This window comes from Vespa mandarinia, chromosome 3 (genome assembly GCF_050613455.1).
Source record: "Vespa mandarinia isolate Hongniang chromosome 3, ASM5061345v1, whole genome shotgun sequence".
Taxonomy (NCBI): Eukaryota; Metazoa; Arthropoda; class Insecta; order Hymenoptera; family Vespidae; genus Vespa; species Vespa mandarinia.
In genome coordinates, this window is record NC_140812.1 from 11,051,243 (window position 1) to 11,071,403 (window position 20,161).

General features: G+C 29.3%; 3 protein-coding genes across 9 annotated transcripts in view; 2 read left to right on the forward strand and 1 right to left on the reverse strand.

Annotated features, from left to right (window-relative positions):
• The window catches only part of sfl (N-deacetylase and N-sulfotransferase sfl), an 89,451-nt gene extending 86,802 nt beyond the window's left edge, over positions 1-2,649 (forward strand). For all 3 annotated transcript variants that reach the window (XM_085655668.1, XM_035874184.2, XM_035874185.2), the window contains one exon: positions 140-2,649. In XM_085655668.1, the coding sequence (XP_085511794.1) occupies positions 140-250 (111 nt within the window). In that variant the 3' untranslated portion in view covers positions 251-2,649. The remainder of the gene's footprint in view (positions 1-139) is intronic.
• Positions 2,650-4,346: 1,697 nt separating this feature from the next.
• Positions 4,347-6,567, reverse strand: Amt2l (Amt-2-like protein). Its single transcript, XM_035874187.2, has 3 exons — positions 5,851-6,567; positions 4,965-5,762; positions 4,347-4,898 (listed from the first exon to the last, which is right to left on the reverse strand). Exons 1-3 carry the CDS (start codon positions 6,565-6,567, stop codon positions 4,878-4,880), a joined length of 1,536 nt encoding a protein of 511 aa, XP_035730080.2. The 3' UTR covers positions 4,347-4,877.
• A 748-nt stretch (positions 6,568-7,315) lies between these two features.
• Positions 7,316-20,161, forward strand: part of MCU (mitochondrial calcium uniporter) — a 51,274-nt gene continuing 38,428 nt past the window's right edge. Inside the window, exons 1-2 of one of the 5 annotated variants that reach the window (XM_035874281.2) lie at positions 7,316-7,502; positions 7,591-7,791. In XM_035874281.2, the coding sequence (XP_035730174.1) occupies positions 7,678-7,791 (114 nt within the window). In that variant the 5' untranslated portion in view covers positions 7,316-7,502; positions 7,591-7,677. Of the gene's footprint in view, positions 7,792-19,589; positions 19,662-20,161 lie in introns of those variants that run through there. The other 4 variants (XM_035874280.2, XM_085655619.1, XM_085655621.1 and 1 more) reach the window with 4 other exon arrangements.

Consider the following 20,161-nt stretch of genomic DNA (forward strand, 5'->3'; position numbering starts at 1 on the left):
TAGTCAAAATAGTCATTTGAATTTCGAACTTTCTATTTTTATTAATTTTCTTTTTTTCTTTCTCTCTCTTTTTTTTTCTCCTTTTTTTTTTCTCTCTTTTTTTTTCTTTTTTTTTTTTTTTTGCTTTTTTCTTTTCTAGAGGTATTACTTGTCACACAACACCGCCCTTGTAAAATTATTGAAACGGCTTGGATCCAGAACGATTCCGCAATGGCTTAAGGAAGATCTAACCGACACGGTGATGACCTAGCAAACGCCGATCACATGAAACACAGCTATTTCTCGATTTCAAGCCTGGATTCTTGCTTCCGCCGTACACGAGATACGACGTTTATTGGTGGAAGACTTGTAAATTATTTCTATCATGTAAATATTTCGCTGGACTACAAATCCTAATCGAGGAGAAGGACCATGACCAGTGGAGTGGCCTAAAATCGGTGAAAGCCTGGAAAGCTAGTCACTAAGCGATTATACGGTTACATAATCCGTAACTGTTGATCGTTGTTAAGCTAATAATACTATTATTAACGTTATATTGTAATAATATAATTATTATTATCGTTGTTGCATCATTAAAAATCAGGAAGGCCGATTATCAGCCAACTTTAAAACTCGCAGACATAATCTGCGATTGATTTCATTGTTATCAGGATAATAAAAAGTCTTGATAATCCTTACTTCGTTTGGATCAGAAAGAAAATCTTATATGGAGGACTATTTGACTTTCAGTCAAGCATCGATTTATATCTTTGGCTTTTAAATGGAGCATACTTTTTTCTTTTTTTTTTTTTTTTTTTTTTTTTTCTTTTCTTTTCTTTTCTCTTTTCTTTTTTTCTTTCTCAAAGAAAGATCCCCCCCGGCCCCGTATATTTTTCTATCGTCGCTTGATGATTTCTCGCGTAAGATTTTGCGATAGCGTCGCTCTTCGCACTTCGATGAAATGTTTCGAGAGGGGGAAAAGATATAAAATTAAAAAAAAAAAAAAAAAAAAAAAAAAAAAAAAAAAAAAAAATTAAAAATTAAATAATGAATGAATGAATGAATGAACTAATTAATTAATTAAATAAAAAGAATCGTTGTCAAACAACGAATCAAATTATTTTGTAAAATCGAATAAGCATTATGATTGAATTATAAAAATATCGAGAATGATATACGAAAAAGAAATATCTGAATGGAATGAAGTAAATTAAATTCTTTCTGAACCAAACTTCGTATTTTCGAAGAGTTTGTCAACTTAATTCTATTGAGGTATGATGATCTGTCCAAAACGCGTTGTTAACGTGTTTAAAGAGATTTATCCTCGTTCGAACGATCGATCGATCGATCGATCAAACAAACAAACGAACAAATAAAAAAACCTATCTACTTCTCAAAATATAAAATATCGTTTGTGGATCAAACGATCGATCGTTCTTAATGTCATTTAAAAGATCGTCCAAGCGAATAACGCATACTTTTGGGCTGTCAGATTTTTTCCTTTCTGGCCCATCTACTTTCGGAGACACAGTGTATGTTAATTCTCGTTGTATAAGGATATTTGAAATTGATCATGATTCTTGTATATTTTGACAATACTATTCTTGGTACCGACGAAGAGGAAAGGTCAATAAAAGTGGTGTATGATCGCGTCCGTTTGTACATTAATGTAATATTGTAATACACTATTTTGATGTCAACGCGTAGATGTAACATATTAGATTTAACAAAAAAAAAATAAAATATATATATATATATATATATATATATATATATATATATTAGATCAATTATAGAGAGGCTTTTGGGATGAAACTTGGAAACTTCCGATAACGTAACGTCGTCGTCTGTGCAAAATGAAAGATCCATCAATATTCGCTTGCAATAATCTATGAAACACTTTAGAAACTCTGATAAGTTTTCAACAAATACGTGTTCGAGGTTTGGACATTCGATCGTTTTTGAATAATATTTAACAATCAAAATGTAACGGATGTGAAAAAAAAAAAAAAGAAAAAAAGCAACAAAAAAGAAAAACTATATTCGAAAGAATTGCTCTATCATCCCATATAGCAATATATGTCCAATCTATTCTTGTGTCGTTTCTTTGGATCTGAATTTTTTGTTTTCTTCTTTTTTTTTTTTTTCTTTTTTTTTTCTCTCTCTCCTTTTTAACGACAGCAATTAGTCAATAATATTGGCGAATTATTTGCTCGTTTTGGGAATGTATATACGATCAAACACCTACTACGTTGTACTTTCTCCAAAGAAAAAAGAAAAAAAAAATTCGTGAACAAGAAGGCTACATTACTTATACGACGTTTTTCTTTCTTTTACAATCGAGAATAGTTCTATTATATACACGATTGTACATTGTATATAAATGTTTCTTTAATTTATTCGTTGTCCTCCCTTCCCTCCCCTTCCCATCGACTCCCCACCTCCCCCCACTAATCAACCTACCAACAAAACAAACCACCCATCCACCCACTCACTTTGTAATCACGAACATTTCAATTTTAATGCAATTTGACGATGAAGGAATTTACATTGTTTATGTTTACCGAAATCTTTGTATCACGTCATTGTTTTTTATTTTAACATTTTGTTGAAAAAAAAAAAAAAAAAAAAAGGAAAAAGAGAAATCAGTGTAATGATATTAAAAAAATATCAATAACAAAACACACTCACACACACACACACACACACACACACACACAGAGAGAGAGAGAGAGAGAGAGAGAGAGAGAGAGAGAGAGAGAGAGAGAGAGAGAAATTTGATAGAAAGAAATATTACTGAGAGTCACGAGCCTGAAGCGAATAGAGGCTCCCGTCCAAAACGAGCAATGGAGCATCAAAAGAGAAAAAAAAAGAAAGAAAGAAAAAAGAAAGAAAAAAAAAAAAAACAAAAAATGGACAAAAATTCGGTACTCGCAATCTTTTACTACAATGATGTCGTCGTCGAACAAGTAATTTACTTCTTCTAATACGGCAATTCATTTGGCCATATTTATCTTTAGATATTTTTATCTGATTACGATCTTGTTACGTTTGTATAGTTTGTTTCCATTTTTATACTGCCGTTAAATTGTGCCATTCGGCGTTTTAACGAAAACCTTGTACAAAGTTTCTTGTTAATATGATAATAATAATAATGATACTACTACTACTACTACTACTACTACTACTAATAATAATAATAATAATAATAATAATAATAATAATAATAATATTAATAATAAAAATAATAATAATAATAATAATTATAATTATAATGATATAATAATTATTAGTAACAGCGATGGATTATTATTATACAACTGATCGATATGTTTTGTCGAATCGTGCCATTTTATCGTGTTGTATATAATAATTGTATTATCATATTGAGATGATAACATACATACACATACACATACACGCAAGTCCACACTCATACACACACACACACACACACATACACACACACGTTGGATTTTGTAGTTAATGTTATTCAAATTTCATTCGGCACGGCGGCCGTAACAGTTTTATGATTTATCGCCGCCTGACAATAATATGTGACAAAACCAAAACGGAAACATAAACCCCATGGAAATAACGATATCCATATTGCGAATTGTACAAATGAGATTAATAGTTTAGTACCATTGTTTCAATTCTATTATTTATTTGTATTCAATGAATTTCAGTGAATTTATTATTCAAAATGATATATTATATTCCTTTTTTTTTGTCTTCTTTTCTTTTTTTCTTTCTTTTGACGAATAATAATAATAATTAATTTTTATAATTCATGACTTACGATTTCCATGTATCGTATAAATCAAGATAATATATGTGTATATATATATATATATATATATATATATATATATATATATATATTTATATACATATATACATACGTGAATTTTTGTTGTTGTTTAAATGTTGATCAATATAGTAATAAAATATTACCAATTATTTTGATTTCTTAATTATTTTCAATTTTAAATTGTTTATCAAAAGGAGAAAGACATAATGAAAAATAAGAAAGCACTTTCGAAACGTTTCGCTTTGATAGACTGTTACGAATGTGAAGAATCGCCGTTGTCATAGATTTACAAAAAAAAAAAAAAAAAAAAAAGAAAAAAAAGGAAAAAAAAAAAGAAATGCGTTTAGAATGTGTGTACGACACGTTAATAAGACCTTGAATTATTTAACTTATGATTAATCTATTGTAAAATATTGTAATAACTGTACGGTATAGGCAATAAGTTCTAATAAAATAATTATTTAAAATGGTGGTAAGAAAGAGAGAGAGAGAGAGAGAGAGAGAAAGAGAGAGAGAGAGAGAGAGAGAGAGAGAGAGAGAGAGAGAGAGAGAGAGAGAGAGAGAGAGAGAGAAAGAAAAAAAAGAGAGAACATCGATTGAAGAATATAAAACAATTGAGATAACTATACTTTTTCTTTTGCTTCGTTTTAATTTGACAATATACCATAAAATGTCGGAAGAACATACTCCTTTATTTTCTTTTACGTTTTATAAATTACATATTATACGAACAGGCCCGTATTAAATTCTTTTTTACGTACGGCCTCCACGTTGGATTTCATCTGTTTATCCAATTCTTCACGCAGGTTCATGAATTTTTGTGTTCTCCGTAATTGATAATTATCATTGATATTAATCTCATTATCATTATCATTACCATTGTTCTTCTTAACGTCAAATTGACAATTTAAATATCGTTCCCGTTGTATTCCTTCATACATGTAAAAATTATTTTTAGTATTTTGTAAATTCATCTCAGAAAAATATTTCCTATTATTCAAATGATCAACGTCGATCATGTCACCAACATCGAATTGATTTTGTGAGAACGTTAAAACGCATCCCGGAAGTGTATATATATGTTTTAATTTGTGCACTCTTCTTCCTGTGATAATCGCGATGAATAATTTTAATCTAAATAAATTAAATGTTCCATTCGTTAATTACTTACTCGACGATGCAGACCTGATGATTGCAAACATTCAGAAAGATTTTCATTTTTCACAGCGTACGCCTTGCCGTTCAAATAATTTTCTTTGATAAATTGACCCTCCTCCAATTGCAATAATTCTTTTCTTGGCCGTTTATTTTCATCGGAAAATTCCAAGGAAAATACATTTTCATTATTCATTATCGATTCTTCGTTTCTATTATGTTCGATATTTTTATCGGACAAATCTTTTTTCATTTCAAGAGTAATCGTAGTAGCAGCGAACTCATTTATTTTGAAAATTTTCGAACTATGTCTGGCAAGACCGCAAGCATTTAAAATTAGAAATAATGGTGTCAGTGCGACGGTTACTAATACCAACAAAGCAATTAAAGAAATTAATTGCCAGGAAAGATTTAATAAAATAGTCTGTGTATTTGAATCTTTATCTAATGTACAGACTGGTGCCAAGACGGTTGCCAATAATCCACAAACCAAATGAGTTGCTATGACATTGCAATGATCTTCCAAATCTTTATGAAAGATAAATCTAGATGTTAGGTAAATAATAGTTCCTCCTAAACAACCTAATCCAATTGACATCAATGAAGAATATTCGTTTGAGGCAGCCGAGATCATAATTGGTCCGGCAACTAAACCTTGGACACATCTTATCGTCGTCAAATGATCGATAGCTCGTTGAAATGTGAAATGTATGATTATGACAAAAAATGAACAAGAACAGGCTGCCAATAAATTATTATTAATAATGTTTATCGCTTTTGATATATCATCTTCCCTCGGTGACGAAGAAAAACTCTGAAATTTAAAAATTTATAAATATTATTATGAAAATGAATAGATAAAGCAAAACAAATATATATACATAAATAAAATTATATTTTACCGATAGGCCAACGAAGATCAAGAATAATCCCAAATAATTGATAATCGAAGGGAATAAACTAAAATAATTTATTCGATCGATATTATTTGTTTTTAAGTTTTTCCTCTTTTTCGATAATATCAAATGAGCTATTAAACCGGATAGTCCACCGACAACGTGCATGATTCCTGATCCAGCGTGATCGCGATAAATGACATTGACGTCATTCAATCTACCTTTTGCTATCCACCCTTCTGGCATCCAGGTCCAACGAATTAAAAGTGGTTGAACTATGCCAGCCAAAAGTACATTTACCAGAAAATGTGACATAAGGTGACTATTTTCTATCATGCTAGTTGTACAAATAGCCGAGGCAATCATTACGACTTGCCAACCGATCAAGAATCCTTCCTTCTTTATCGTAAAATCCTCGTAAGGATAATAATCGCCGTAGATAAAGCCGTACGCGTCACCATCGAAGATCAAAAGAAAACCGATCGTAAAATAAGCTACCGTGGTAGAACAGATATCTAGGATATTTTTAAAAAGGATAAAATTCAGATTGTCCTTTTTCACAATACCAATTTGCAATAGAACAAAACCAATTCGCATTAGGATCGTCAATAGTATTCGATTCGCATAGTTCGATAAACATACATAAGAATAAAATCCATTGATTTTTGATAATAAAGGATCGATAAAGGATTCGTTGAAAAGGTTAAGATCATTTGGATACATGACGTAATCTTGCTTTTTCATTAACTCGATCGTTGGTATTATCGATACTGCGCTATTTTAAATTTTAATGTAAAAGAAAAGAAAAACGAAACAAAAGAGAACGAAAGATAAAAAAAAAAAAGAAAAAACAAAAGCGATGTAGGATCGTTTAAAATGATAAGAGAAAAAAAAAAGTGTATGCACATATTGACAGATATTACGAGCGTCATTCGATAAAGTATGACAGACAATTATCTGTAATATTAACTTGTGATAACAATTAACACATTTGTCTCGATATTTTATTACTAAAAAAAAAAAAAAATATTATCCCATAAAATTTCTGAATATATTTTCATTGTACAATTAAAAGTTAAAAAAAAGAAAAATATATATATATATACGTATATATAAATATCCAAGTATTGCATTCATTTTTCAAGCGATAGAAATTAAATCGTATTGCCGTGAGAGCTAATGGCCGTAAAAAAGAAATTTACGATCGAATATATCGATTTACGATAATACTTCAATAAATACAACTTTATATATATATATATTCAACATTCAAATTTTCGCGCAAATTCATTTAGGCAATTTATAGACCCGCGGTTTGTATGTATTTAATAATATCTGTTCAAAGTACGGAAGCGCGCGACCGATTCGTGTATGTTCGGTAAACGATGCGACGTGATTGGTCGAATAATAGTACAGTGGTGACACACCGGGCGAGCCGGCGCGGAAGGGCACGAAGGATGCCGGCCGTGACCGATGACGATTAGTCTGTTCTTCGTCGTCGTGCGTTGTTGGTCGTTTGTATTTGGTCGCGCGTTATTCGTGTGTTGTGAGAGAAACGAGAGAGAAAGAACGAAAGAAAGGAAGAAAGAAAGAGAGAGAGAGAGAGAGAGAGAGAGAGAAAGAGAGAAATAGTGCTCGCCCGCCAACATAAAGGAAAGGTACTACTTACTAACATTAGTAGTCCTTTTTCCTACAAGTCTTTTTCTATCTTGATCATCTATCATTTTCTATTTTATTATCGGAAAGAAGATCAAAGGAAAAGAGGAAGAAATAAGAGGAAAAGAAAGAAAATTAAGAAGAAATAAAAAGGTCATCGTTTAAGAGAAATTGGAAATGGCATCAGCGGTCTCCTGTCGCGTAATGTTCCTAGCGAGATGGTGCGACGTTTCGACACGCGTATTCACTGTCTCATCGTCGGCATTAATTACATCACGTAATTTTCGTAACGTAAGTACAAAACCACTTCTTTATTGACCGTCGTATTTTTCCACAAAAACAAAAAAAAAAAAGAAAAAGAAGAAAGGAGAAAATAAAAAAGAGGAAGAGAAACGTTCTAACTCGTTCGAAGGAAGCCGGTTTGATATGAACCGAAAACCGATCTCCCACGAACGTACACGACTCGAAAGGTTCGCCGTGCAATCACATATGCACACACATACACACACACACACATATATATATATATATATAGAAAGAGTGGGAGAGGGAGAGAAAAGATGCAAGATAGTGTAGATCTAACAAAGCGGTGATAGTCGATGCAGCAACGACTATATTACTACTCCCTCTCTTTCTATTTCTTCCTCTCTCTCTGTCTCTCTTTTTCTATTTCTTTCTCTACTCCCTTTCTTTCTCTCTCTCTCTCTCTCTCTGTCTCTCTCTCTCTCTCTCCCTCTTCTCTCTCTTTGTATCTCTCTCTCTCTTTCTATTTCTCTCGTCTTTACGACAATGTTGCCGCTTACTCCTCGACCATTTAAAACCGAACATAACCTTATACGTATGTACTTTGATGTACGCATTTATTTAGTCGTATGAAATTTTTATTTTATTTAATTCAAGATCATTCGAATAAAGAAAATAAATACACGGATAGATTGAAATGTAAGGAACAATTAATATAGATCAGAAATGATAATATCTACTATATTTTATTTCCAATTGATTTTGGTTCGTTCAAATGTTTTTGTTGATATTCGGTATTGTAAACAAATGGATCTTCCATGTATATATCGAGTATTATTTATTTACATAGTTGTTTTCTCGATAAAGAAATGCGCGTGCGCGTGCACATTCATCCATCATACGTTCTCGTATAAACAACGAATAAAAATAATTTTAAGGAATTAGGATTTTTGAAAATTATTATTACGTGGCATTTAAATTAACCGTATATATATATATATATATATATTATTCTTACTATTAATAGAATCATGATGGTTTTGTTAATTTTAACGTATCGACGAGTCGGAAAACTATTAATATGCTCGAAGTATCGTCGTTTGATCTCTTTTTCTATTCTTTCCGTTTCTTTTCCCGTTAGTTCGTTTCTTTTCTTTTTTTCTCCTCTCTCTCTCTCTCTTTCTCTCCCCCGTTTCTTATGTCTTTCTCTCTTGAAATTCCAAGCTCATAAAGCATATAAAGTCATTTCGAACACGAGGAGTATATTAGATAGAAGAGATATTTTCTTTTACGTAAAAAGGAAAACTAAACGATAAAAAAAAAGAAGAAAGAAGTCGTTTAATTAATGATATCTCAAGGGAGTAATAAAATGGAGTATTTTATGTAAATATGTTTATTATTACGTTACGGATAAATTTTAATTGAAAGTCTGTCTTCAGATTTTTTAATATTCTTTGTTTCATTTTCTTTTGTTTTCTTTTTCTTTCTTTTTTTTTTCTTTTTGTTTTTCTTTTTGTTTTTCTTTTTGTTTTTCTTTTTTCTCCTTGTTACGGCATAAAAGAAAAAGCGAAGAAGTTATACTAGTGTCATGTAACTGTGATATCGTGCTAAGTGATAAATTGATAAGATTTACAGATCGTTTTCTCTATTTTTCTCTCTCTCTCTCTCTCTCTCTCTCTCTTTCTGTCTATCTGTTTGTCTCTTTCGTCGTATTTATCGATAAAAATGTATTCGTTGTCATAGCATCCTAAAGAGAATAGAGACGATTTATCATGATGATAAATATCCATCAAGAAATAATATCATTATGCATATATGTGTATGCATATATGCATATATGCATATATATATATATATATATATATATATATATATGTCCATCATTATTTATATTAAATATATATATATATGTATATCCGCTATTATTTATATTATATATATATATATACATTTTATGTCATTATTTTGAATTTCATATCATTATTTTTTAGACGTAGTAATTGTTATTTCAAATACAAGTTGAATGAAAAAGTTCCTAAATAATTTGTAAAACGAATTAGTCTTCTTCGAGATTTTCTCAGCTAATTTTTCTTTTTTACTTTTCTTCTCTTTTTTTCTTTTTATCGTATCGTGAAATTTACAAGACCGAGAACATTTTTTTTCTTCTTTTTTATGATTTGGAAAGAAAGATAAACAGAAAATTAATCTAAAACTTTCCGGAAAAGCGTGGATTTATTTTTAAAAGAGATCACCCAAAAACTTTTGTTCTACTCTGTACATGCGATAAAGAAAACAAAAAATAGGAAAAGAAATAAGGGCTTCTAATGTCTATTCGAAATTAAAACAGTTCTTTCTTTCTTTCTTTCTTTCTTTCTTTCTTTCTTTCTTTTTTTTCCTCCTGATGAAGTCGCTACGTTTCTACTTATGTTCGATTTTTCGAAGTCTGGTTAAATTAATTGAAAAGTTGAGAAGTAGTTTATAATGATAATTATACGGAAATCCTAATGGATTTCGTGTTCATAAAGGAAGTAACATTGTATATTCCTGTTATCTAAGGTAATAATACTCGTCATATAATCCGTTTATCAGTACTTCAGAATGAATGGAAATATGTCCATATTGTCGTAATTTCGAACAATGACGATAAATTTAATAATATTAGTATAATAACTCAAATACGAATATTAAATAGATATCCATTCAATTTATAATATTGTTAACGATACGTCGAATAAATAGATAGATTGTGTATGTGCGTAAGAGAGAGATAGAGAGAGAGAGAGAGAGAGAGAGAGAGAAAAAGAAAATATTTTTCATTTATTTTCCATGAACGACATAAAAGCAACACACATTTACGAGATATTTCATAGGTGTCCGTTTTTTATTGGATTATATTCTCATTACGCTTCACTAGTAATTCCCATAGAGACTAATAATTACGATAGCCTAGAGATGACAGACGACGTTTCAATGATGACCTCGTACGAAAAGGGACGCAAAGTTCGTTTATTGAGGAAATAAAAATAGATGAATAAGAAAAAAAAAAAAAAATATCGTCGTTTTCATCAAAGTTCATTAAACCTTATCGTTGTCGTTTTTCCAGATAATTAAATAATGCATATATATATATATATATATATATATATATATATATATATATTTAATAGAATAGTGTCGGAAATCACGTTCAAATTTTGAGATTATGTGGAAACGTAATATGAAACTGTATGCGCGTGTGTGCGTGCGTACGTGTGTGTGTGTGTGTATTTAATGAATATAACAAGATTATTGACCTGCGAAAGCTCGTGACATTATCGAATTCGTGAATCATTGTTGAACGATGTTAACATGGTTCGTCGCACGCAATTCATTTTCTAAGTAACTGGAACATATCAAATATAAAAGTTAAAAATTTTGGGACAACACCTCATGACCATCTTGTTCGGTATAATCGTACACATGTAATTTCAATAAAATGTGATACGATAAAAATCATCAGTCTATATATGGCTATCTATACAACAACGTATCGACATTTGTCATATTTCAATCGTTAATTAAATTTAACGATCGTTTTGAATTTCAACTTGGCATGAATGCACGCGTTATTCGTTCTTTTTTTTTTTTTTTTTTTTTTTTTTTTCTCGTTAAAATTATTTAGAATTGAAAATTATATCTATCTGATTATGCGCTTATCAGTTTCGCATTAAATTCGTATTAAATCAATGAAGATAAGAAGTTTTAAAATATGTGATATGAGAATAATGTTTGATCGTAATTATGATCATTGTAAACGGTTAAGTATGATATAGTAAATAGTTATAGTTTATAGGTAGATTTTTTCTTTATTTTTTTCTTTATTTTTTTTTTATTTTTTTTTTTTTATTTTTTTTTTTTATTTTTTTGTTTTTAAATCAGTCATAAAATAAATAATATAAACAATATAAATTTGTTTGAATAATAATTTTACATTCGAATATTTAAGATGATTCCGTTTAAATGTCATGAGAGATAAATAGATCTTCGTGTCCGTCTCGCTCGTGACATTTATAAATATTCGAATGTTCCCGGATCGACGAGTTGAAAATATTTCGTTATCCTCAATCTGGCATGTACTAGTCTTTGAATTTTCACTGGGATCTTGAGAAAGTTTTCGAGCTGCTAGTTGTATATATATATATATATATATATATATATATATATATATGAAATGCATATCCATCGAAGAATTACATTTCAGAAAAATTTTTTTTTGATAGTCACTGATCCAATACCGACAATTCCCTTCGAGATTGGATTCGTAAAATTACTCGTTTATAAAATTTTAACTCGAACGAATAATGGAAATGAAAATAAAATGGTTATAAGCAAAAGTACTTTTAAAATATACGTAGATAGATTTATTACTCTATTAAACATATATCTATGTACATCAAATATATGTGTATATATATATATATATATATATATATAAAATTTTTTTAAACTATGTTAGAAGTACATTTTAATATTTCACCGTGAAATAAATGATCAGATAATAAAACTTGGACAGGTTTCTTTTTTCTCTTTTCTTTTCTTTTTTATATTATCATTAGATACTTTCTTTCTCGCAAAATAAATTTTATTTAGATTATTAGGCTTAGAAACATAGAATATGCGAGTACGTGAATCGCACTTAGAATTACTTTTTCAGATAAATTAGTCAATTAAATTCGATTGATATATGAAATTTATGATATAGAACGCATTTGTATATTTTTATTTTGTTATAAAATGGAATAATTAAACATATATATATATATAGACTTCGTTAATGTTCAGTTAAATGTTTGATGAAATAGATCGTTAATTTCCTAATATACTCTTTGTGAATATTGATAATAATAATAATAATAATAATAATAGAAGCTTTAGTTACTTTACTTGCTAGAAGCTTTTAGTTTACTTCATGTGTGCTAAATGTTCAAAGCAATTCTAAGATCTCTCTCTCTTTCTATTTTGCCTCTCTCTCTCTCTCTCTCTCTCTCTCTCTCTCTCTCTCTCTCTTTCTCTCTCTACCTCTCTATCTCCCTCTCTCTCTCCCTCTCTCTCTCTCTCTCTCGCTTGCTCTCTCTTTGCAAAAGGTCGAATGCCAGAAACACGATGAAAGAAGATGCATTCGCACAGAAGAAATATTTCCTTTATTCATTACGACGACATGACGACGATATGTCGTCGATACGAAGAACGAAAAGAAAAGTAAAGAAAAGAAAGAAAAAGAAAAAAGAAAATAAATTTTTAATGAAAATTCAGGTCAATTGAAATTCTTGGATTCAATGAGAAAGAAAAAAGTCTCATGGTTTGTTCTCTTTGTTCCTTACTAATAGTCACAATTATATACGCACAGTCATGATTAATTATAATCAAATTATCTGATCCAATTTAAAACGGCAATGGTATACGTAATTTGATGCAACAAAAGCATTAAGAAAATTAATCTCATTAGTGTCATTAATTGCAACATTATAGACCGAATTAATTGTTTTATTAATACGATGAAGTACGTATAATGTAGATATTATAAAAAGCTTTACAGAAAATTCATCGAGGTAGATTTAATTCTAAAAGTGAAATGTTACAGAATGTTCGTAAGAACCGATTTAATTTTAAACGAATGAAATTTTATAAACGTAATAAATTTGTTTTTCATAATTTATAAAACTTCGTAGCTTGATTAGTAACAACATTCTTCATAGACGGATTAAGTATTATTATAATACGAAAGATGTGTACATAATAATATAGTTGCATCAAAAGTTTTTGCGGAATATTCGTCGAGTATATTTCATTTTAAAGTGCATCTTTTAAATATAAATTATTTCCGTTTGTAAAATTTCAAATGTACATGTATTTATTTTATATACATATAAACATATATTCGCGTTTGTTTATTTTATACACATATAAGCATATGTACATATAAATGTATGTGTGTGTGCACTTTAGTGTACGTGTATATATATATATATATACTTCTTATTTATTTACATTGATATTTTTGAAGGAATTGGAATTAATAAAAAATATTTCAAAGAGAGCAACATCCTTGAGATTAGTTTGAGCATAATATAAAGGAACTCAAGCGAATACATAATTTCAAGTTTCATTTTGATGAGATAACATTAAATCCACGTCATACGAGACTTCAGTGATTCATTAGACGCAATCGTGCGGTTGATCGAGACTAAAGATCCGCATTGCGTCTATCCATAAGAGAAACTTATCTCAGTTAGTACATCAATGAAAATTCAAATCATTATGTACGAAGTTATGTAGTTAGATGTGATCTCTTTATATAATTACAAGAAAAGAAAAATGAAAAAAAAAAAAAAAAAAAACAAAAAAACAAAAAAACAAAAAAACAAAAAAAAAAGAAGAGAATAGATTAACGTCATGACGCACAATTATCTCACGTATCAGAAATGTAATAAGAGTATCGTTAGCGAGAAAGGAGGAATGACTTTTTTTCTTTTAAAGTTCTTCGAACGTTATCACTAACTTCGCGTTTTGTAGAAACGTGACATCAAGAATAAAGCATTACATCAATCTATTAGTTCATTCATCAAGATACTTCTACGAAGTCAATGACATTGAAGATAATTTTATAAATAGATTCTCCTACATCGAAAATTATGTTCTATAACTTTTATACTATTTAATTTTATTGAAAAGTAATTAATATATTTCTTTATATTATTCAGAATAATAGATTAATTAATCACGTAGGATATCATTTTAATCGTGTAATCGCAAAAGAAGAAGAATGAATAAAAAGAAAAAGAAAAAAGAAAAAAGAAATAGAAAAAAAAAGAAGAAAAAAAGAAAATATTTAGAAATGCTATAGAAATATGTAGGAAAAATTATTATATAAGTTTTGAAAATACGGGAAGTAGGTATTCAACGTACTTGAAAATTCAAGATGCATGAGTAATGGAGTTGAGCGTAACCCAGTGTCCTAATTACCTCTTTTAATTGGAGCAACGAGGCCTTTTACCAGTTTACCGAAACCATTAAGACGAGTTTTACTGCCGCTGTAATATTTCTTGTTTTTTTTTTTCTCTTTTTTTTTTTTTTTTCTTTTTAATCTCATTTTTATCTTTTTCTTTTCTCTTTCATTTATTTATTTATTTATTTATTTATTTATTTATTTATTCGTTTATTTTTTCCTTTTCATTATATATCCAATATGGTAATAATCTATTTAAAATTCATCGATCGCTTTTGCAATCACAGTGCGTTGATGGTTTCACTCGAATATAAATCCATATGTACAGTCATAGAAAACTAAATACTTTTGAAGACGTAGTTACATCCTGTTTTAACTGATAAGGATGCGCATTCCAAAATCATATTATACTAATGAAGTCCATATAAGGGTAACGAAGAAATAACACACTCGAGAAATGTGTTTGAGAATGTGTCAGGGAATGTGTCAGAGAGAAAGGGAGAGAGACTGAGAACGAAGGAAAGAAAGAGAACGAACAAAGGAAAGAAAGAGAAAGAGAGGAGAAAGGGAAAAACGAAAAAGGAAAAGAAAATTCACATTTATGAAAAGGAAGAAGTTACGTACGATCTTGTTTCTGACATGGAGTTTAAATTTCTCTGATTCTGACGTGAGAGAATTTCAAAAGGATATTTGATAATCCTCACAAAATTCTCAACGGAGTCCTTAAAACCAACCCGTCATTTATCGTGGACTTCGTTCTTCTATTTGAGTTAAGTAACACGTCTAAGAATAAGATATTACTAAATAAGGTCGAAGTTGATTTCGTGATATGAAGTTTCGTAGATTACATTTCAAGTTCGTAACGTGAAATTATTACAATGGATTTTCGTAGGTCGATCGTTTAGAAAAAAAAAAAAAAAAAAGTGTAGAATAAAAAATAAGAAATAAAAAAAAAATAAAGATAAATAGATCATTAAATTTTAATTTTATCGTCGAGACCGAAAGATGTACTGTCAAGAAATGAAGAATTTCTATTTTTTTTTTTTTTAATTCGGAGGATATAATTTATTTACGAATGAATGACATAATTTAGTTTCTATTATCTAGTTTCGTTTTATACTTATATACAAGAGTACGATATATTATATATCGTTGTCTTGAAAATTTAATATCTCCGTACGTCCCTAAAATTTTTAGTTTTCTTAATTATTATTATCATAGTTGTCACCCATTTTCGAGTTTGTATTTTGAACTTTTTATTAAAGAAAGAGAGAGAAAGAGAGAGAGAGAGAGATAGTAGATTCGTATGGAATACCATAGTACTTACTTTGGCGGAAAGTAGAACGCGCATTACTGTCATGTTCGATATAGTTAGAAGAAAATGCGAGTAGATCGTCAGAAATTTCATGCCAAGTTTTACAAGGAACGATGAAATAATTTTTTATAATAATTGGATCTTTTCTATTGTTCCTTTTATTTCTATAAAAGTGACAATAATAAAAAGTAGAAATTTGTTAACATTGCAAGTTGCAAGATGGAAAAAAAAGGAAGAAAGAAAGAAAGAAAAAAAAAAGAAGAAAGAAAAAAAAAATAGAAACTCGTGGAACTACTACAACATTCTTGGGAAAAAAATTCTGACGATGTAAAATCTCATGGTTAGATCTTCGAATTTTACGAACGTTTTAATAACTTCTTCTAAGTAATATGCAAAAGAACGACAATGACTTTTCAATACGAAATATAGTAACAAACGTGGTTTTGAAGCTCGGAAATAGTATTTGTATTTGTATCAGTGAAATAATCTGAAATCTGTTTGTGAACCTTACGCTTCTTGGTTTTATTGGGAAAGTTGGCAAACCAGGTCTTCGTAAACTTTTACATTTGAAATTGATTCGTAACGTTCATTGATTAAAAATTCGTTGAAAGTGGAACTCTCCTTTATGTATTAGTTATGTATGTACATTATACATTATATCTTACTTTATTCTTTAATATCTTTATCTTCGTTCTTTTCTCTTTTTATTTTCAACGATTATATTCATTATGAATTAGAATTGGATTAGAATTTCTAATATAATATTTCTCTAATTTATCTGTAAAATCAGAAAGTTTAGAAACAGGTAGTTTATCTTTTTCCAACGTTATGCTTATATTATTATTATATTACGTTATGCCATTATATTATTCGACAATGTAAATATACCCTTAAATGAACCATTAAGTTTGTCCAGCTTTATCTACATTTATATATATATATATATATATATATATATATATATATATATAATATGCGTTAGATCCATTAATTTTGGAAAACAAAATTGACTCGTTGTTGAAAACAAAATCGCTCAAAGCTAGAGAAATTCGAAGAAGATTATTAGTCGTACTTGGATATTTATTAAATGGAAAAAAATAAGAAAAAAAAAGACGAAAAGACAAAGATAATCAATATCCGATAGATTCGTTGGAAACTTTCATATACAGAGAGAGAGAGAGAGAGAGAGAGAGAGAGAGAGAGAGAGAGAGAGAGAGAGAGAGAGAGAGAGAAAAACAGATAAAAAAAAAAAAAAGAAGAAAAAACTTGATTGCACTTTAAAATAATATTCACGAACATTTAACGAGAATATTGACTTCTTCTTTCGAAAATATTGATTTTCTTCTTTATTTTTTTCTTTTTCTTTTTCCTTTTCTTTTTTTTTTTTTTTTCTATTTTTGAATCGATAACGAACGACAAACAAAGAAGATATTGTGATATTGTTGAAATTGTCAGTTTGCAGTGTGTACATAAAGGATAATAGATCGCAGATGGAATTCACGTTTAAAGGGTATAGTTCGTGTTTCCGATAATTACTACAAGCAGAGAAATATCTGAAAGCTGTTTAAACGTTAACTCGTTGGTGAAAAGGACAGGCCCTACACATATACACGTTGTTAGGGCTGTTAGGAGGTTTATTCAAACGGGGTTCCAGACCGAGGACGCTGCGGCAGGCGCCATGGTCATCGATCTGCTCCACTGCAGCTTCCCTCTCTATACAACTACAGACCCCAGTTGTAGAAGGCACTCGATTTTTCCTCTTTGGCGACGTTAAAAATTCTCCTCGAGAAAAGTAGAAAATCAACAATCTAATTTATAATTTTTAACTCGTCACGCATGCTTAATAAATAATCAAGTTTTTTTTATTTATATTTAAGAATATGTTAGTCGTTAAAAAAAAAAAAAAAATAAATAAATAAATAAAAAAATAAAAAAATATTCAACGTAACCATTTCAACATGGCCCATTAATTTATCTAAATCTAAATTGCTTTGTATTATTCGTCTTTTTCTCTCTCTCTCTCTCTCTCTCTCTCTCTCTCTCTCACTTTTTTCTGTGTGTATGTGCGTGTGTGTTATCTTACGATATTACAAACCACACGGTCAACCAGTATTATTATTCTTCCGGGTTTAGAAAAACGTCACGTTAGAAAAGTTTTCACGTGAAACTTATTCGCCGATACGACCAACATCGAATACTTAATTGACATTATTAAGAAGATAATCGAAATTGCCGGTTTGTAAAATTGTTCACTTTTTCGTTCATTCTACGTACTTAATTTCTTGTTTCGTTACACGAGACTCGTTGCTCATTAAAACGGGTTGTCGTTTCCGACGGATTGCGTGTTAGGTTTAATCGATGCATTCAAGTTTCGTTCTAAACTACACGCAAATTTATTTAACGTTGACTTTGAAAGGAAAGAAAGTAAGAGAGAGAGGAAAATAAAAAAAAGAAAGGAGGAGAGAGAGAGAGAGTGAGAATGAGAGAGAAAGAATTACGTCGTAAGAAAATTGTGATTAAAATAATTAAGAGTTTTAAGTTAGTTGAAGATTAGGAAAATAAGGGAGAGAAAATAGAAAAAAAAAAAAAAAAAAAAAAAGAAAAAAAGAAAGATCTTTCGCTCGTTTGAATGAAAACATATTAATACAAAGAAAATTCAAAGGATTTAAAGGATTGAAAATGATTAAAAAGAGAAAGGGATAGATGATGGTGGATAATGGAATAATCATCAAGAAGGTGAAAAGAAGTGAGAAGAGAAAAATCAAAAAAAAAAAAAAAAACAAAAAAAAACAAGAAAAAGAATATTTTGCTCCGAATCGTACGAATTTAGAAACGTTTCTTGACGACTTGCCAACACTCAACGCCCACAACTTGGTAAAGAATCATTCTTACCAGATTGAAATCTGGTAAGAACGAAATAGAAAATAGAAAAAGAAAACACGTTTCTTATCGTATTTTCTAAACATAGAAAATATCTTGTTCATCGATGTCTTAAACAAACGTCTTAAACATCGAAAATATTTTCTTATCTGCAAACGTCGACGTTTTGTTCCGAACATAATTAAAACAATTTTTGACGATGAATTCACTGTCTTTGACAGTTCGATAAATTTTCCATTTAATTCCTGGATCTTTTTAATCCTATTGATTAAAACTGAAAACGATTAAACAGTGTACATTAATTACATTGTATTCGATCAGAAACGAACGATTATATAATGGAAATATTATTTTAACAGGTGCAACGTTTTTTTCTTTTCTTTTTTTTTCTTTTTTTTTTTATTTTTTTTCTCTCTTTTTCAATTAATGAGAATATCGATTGATTGTCAAATTGCGCTTTCGATGAAACTTTTATTCTTTTTCTTTCTTTCTTTCTTCTTTCTTTCTTTCTTTCTTTCTTTCTTTTTTTTTTTTTTTTCCTTTCTGTTTTCTTTTTCCTTCGCGAGCTTACGAGGAGAGACGAATGAAAGATGAGGAATTTTTTTTTTTTTTTCTTTTAAATGTCTGAAGAGAGAAAAAAGAAAGAAAAAAATGACGATGGGGGTGAGCAGTGGTATGGAAAAAAAAAAAAATGAAAAAGTGAAGAAAGAAAAGATGAAGCAACGAAGAAATAACAAGGTAATAACATTATATATATAGTTATATAATTTTAACAAGGACGTTGTACGACGTTGACATAGGATAAATATATCCCGACGTAATAATCATTTTATTTGGAAGAGCTTATGGGGCTGAAAAAATGGAAACAAAAGAAAAGAAAAAGGAAAAAGAAAAAAAAAAGAAAAAAAAAGAAGAAGAGAAAATGTTACAAATCGTGAAATTTTTTTTCTATTTTTTTCTTTTTTTTTTTCTTTTTTTTTTCCCAAAGGAGCGACCCGTCAGATATCACGAGATAAAACAAAGTATATTATTATCGATTTATCGCGTCAGCAAATCTTTTTTAATATTCCATATCATAATGTTATATGATGATATGGGATAAGACTAGAGTGTCACTTAACAATATAACATTCATTTATCATCTCTCTTTTTTTTCTTTTTTCTTTTTTTTTTTTTTTTTTGATGTATAAAATTTTACAAATTTTATAACAAATGTGATAGATATAAAGGAGATGGAA

What these genes read in the sequence shown, in the direction of transcription:
- Amt2l (XM_035874187.2), bottom strand. Translation starts at nt 6,567, where the DNA reads ATGTATCCAAATGATCTTAACCTTTTCAACGAATCCTTTATCGATCCT. An exon ending in TGATCTTCGTTGGCCTATCG is followed by an intron (nt 5,763 to 5,850) that starts GTAAAATATAAT and finishes TTTAAATTTCAG; the next exon opens with AGTTTTTCTTCGTCACCGAG. An exon ending in CATCAGGTCTGCATCGTCGA is followed by an intron (nt 4,899 to 4,964) that starts GTAAGTAATTAA and finishes CGATTATCACAG; the next exon opens with GAAGAAGAGTGCACAAATTA.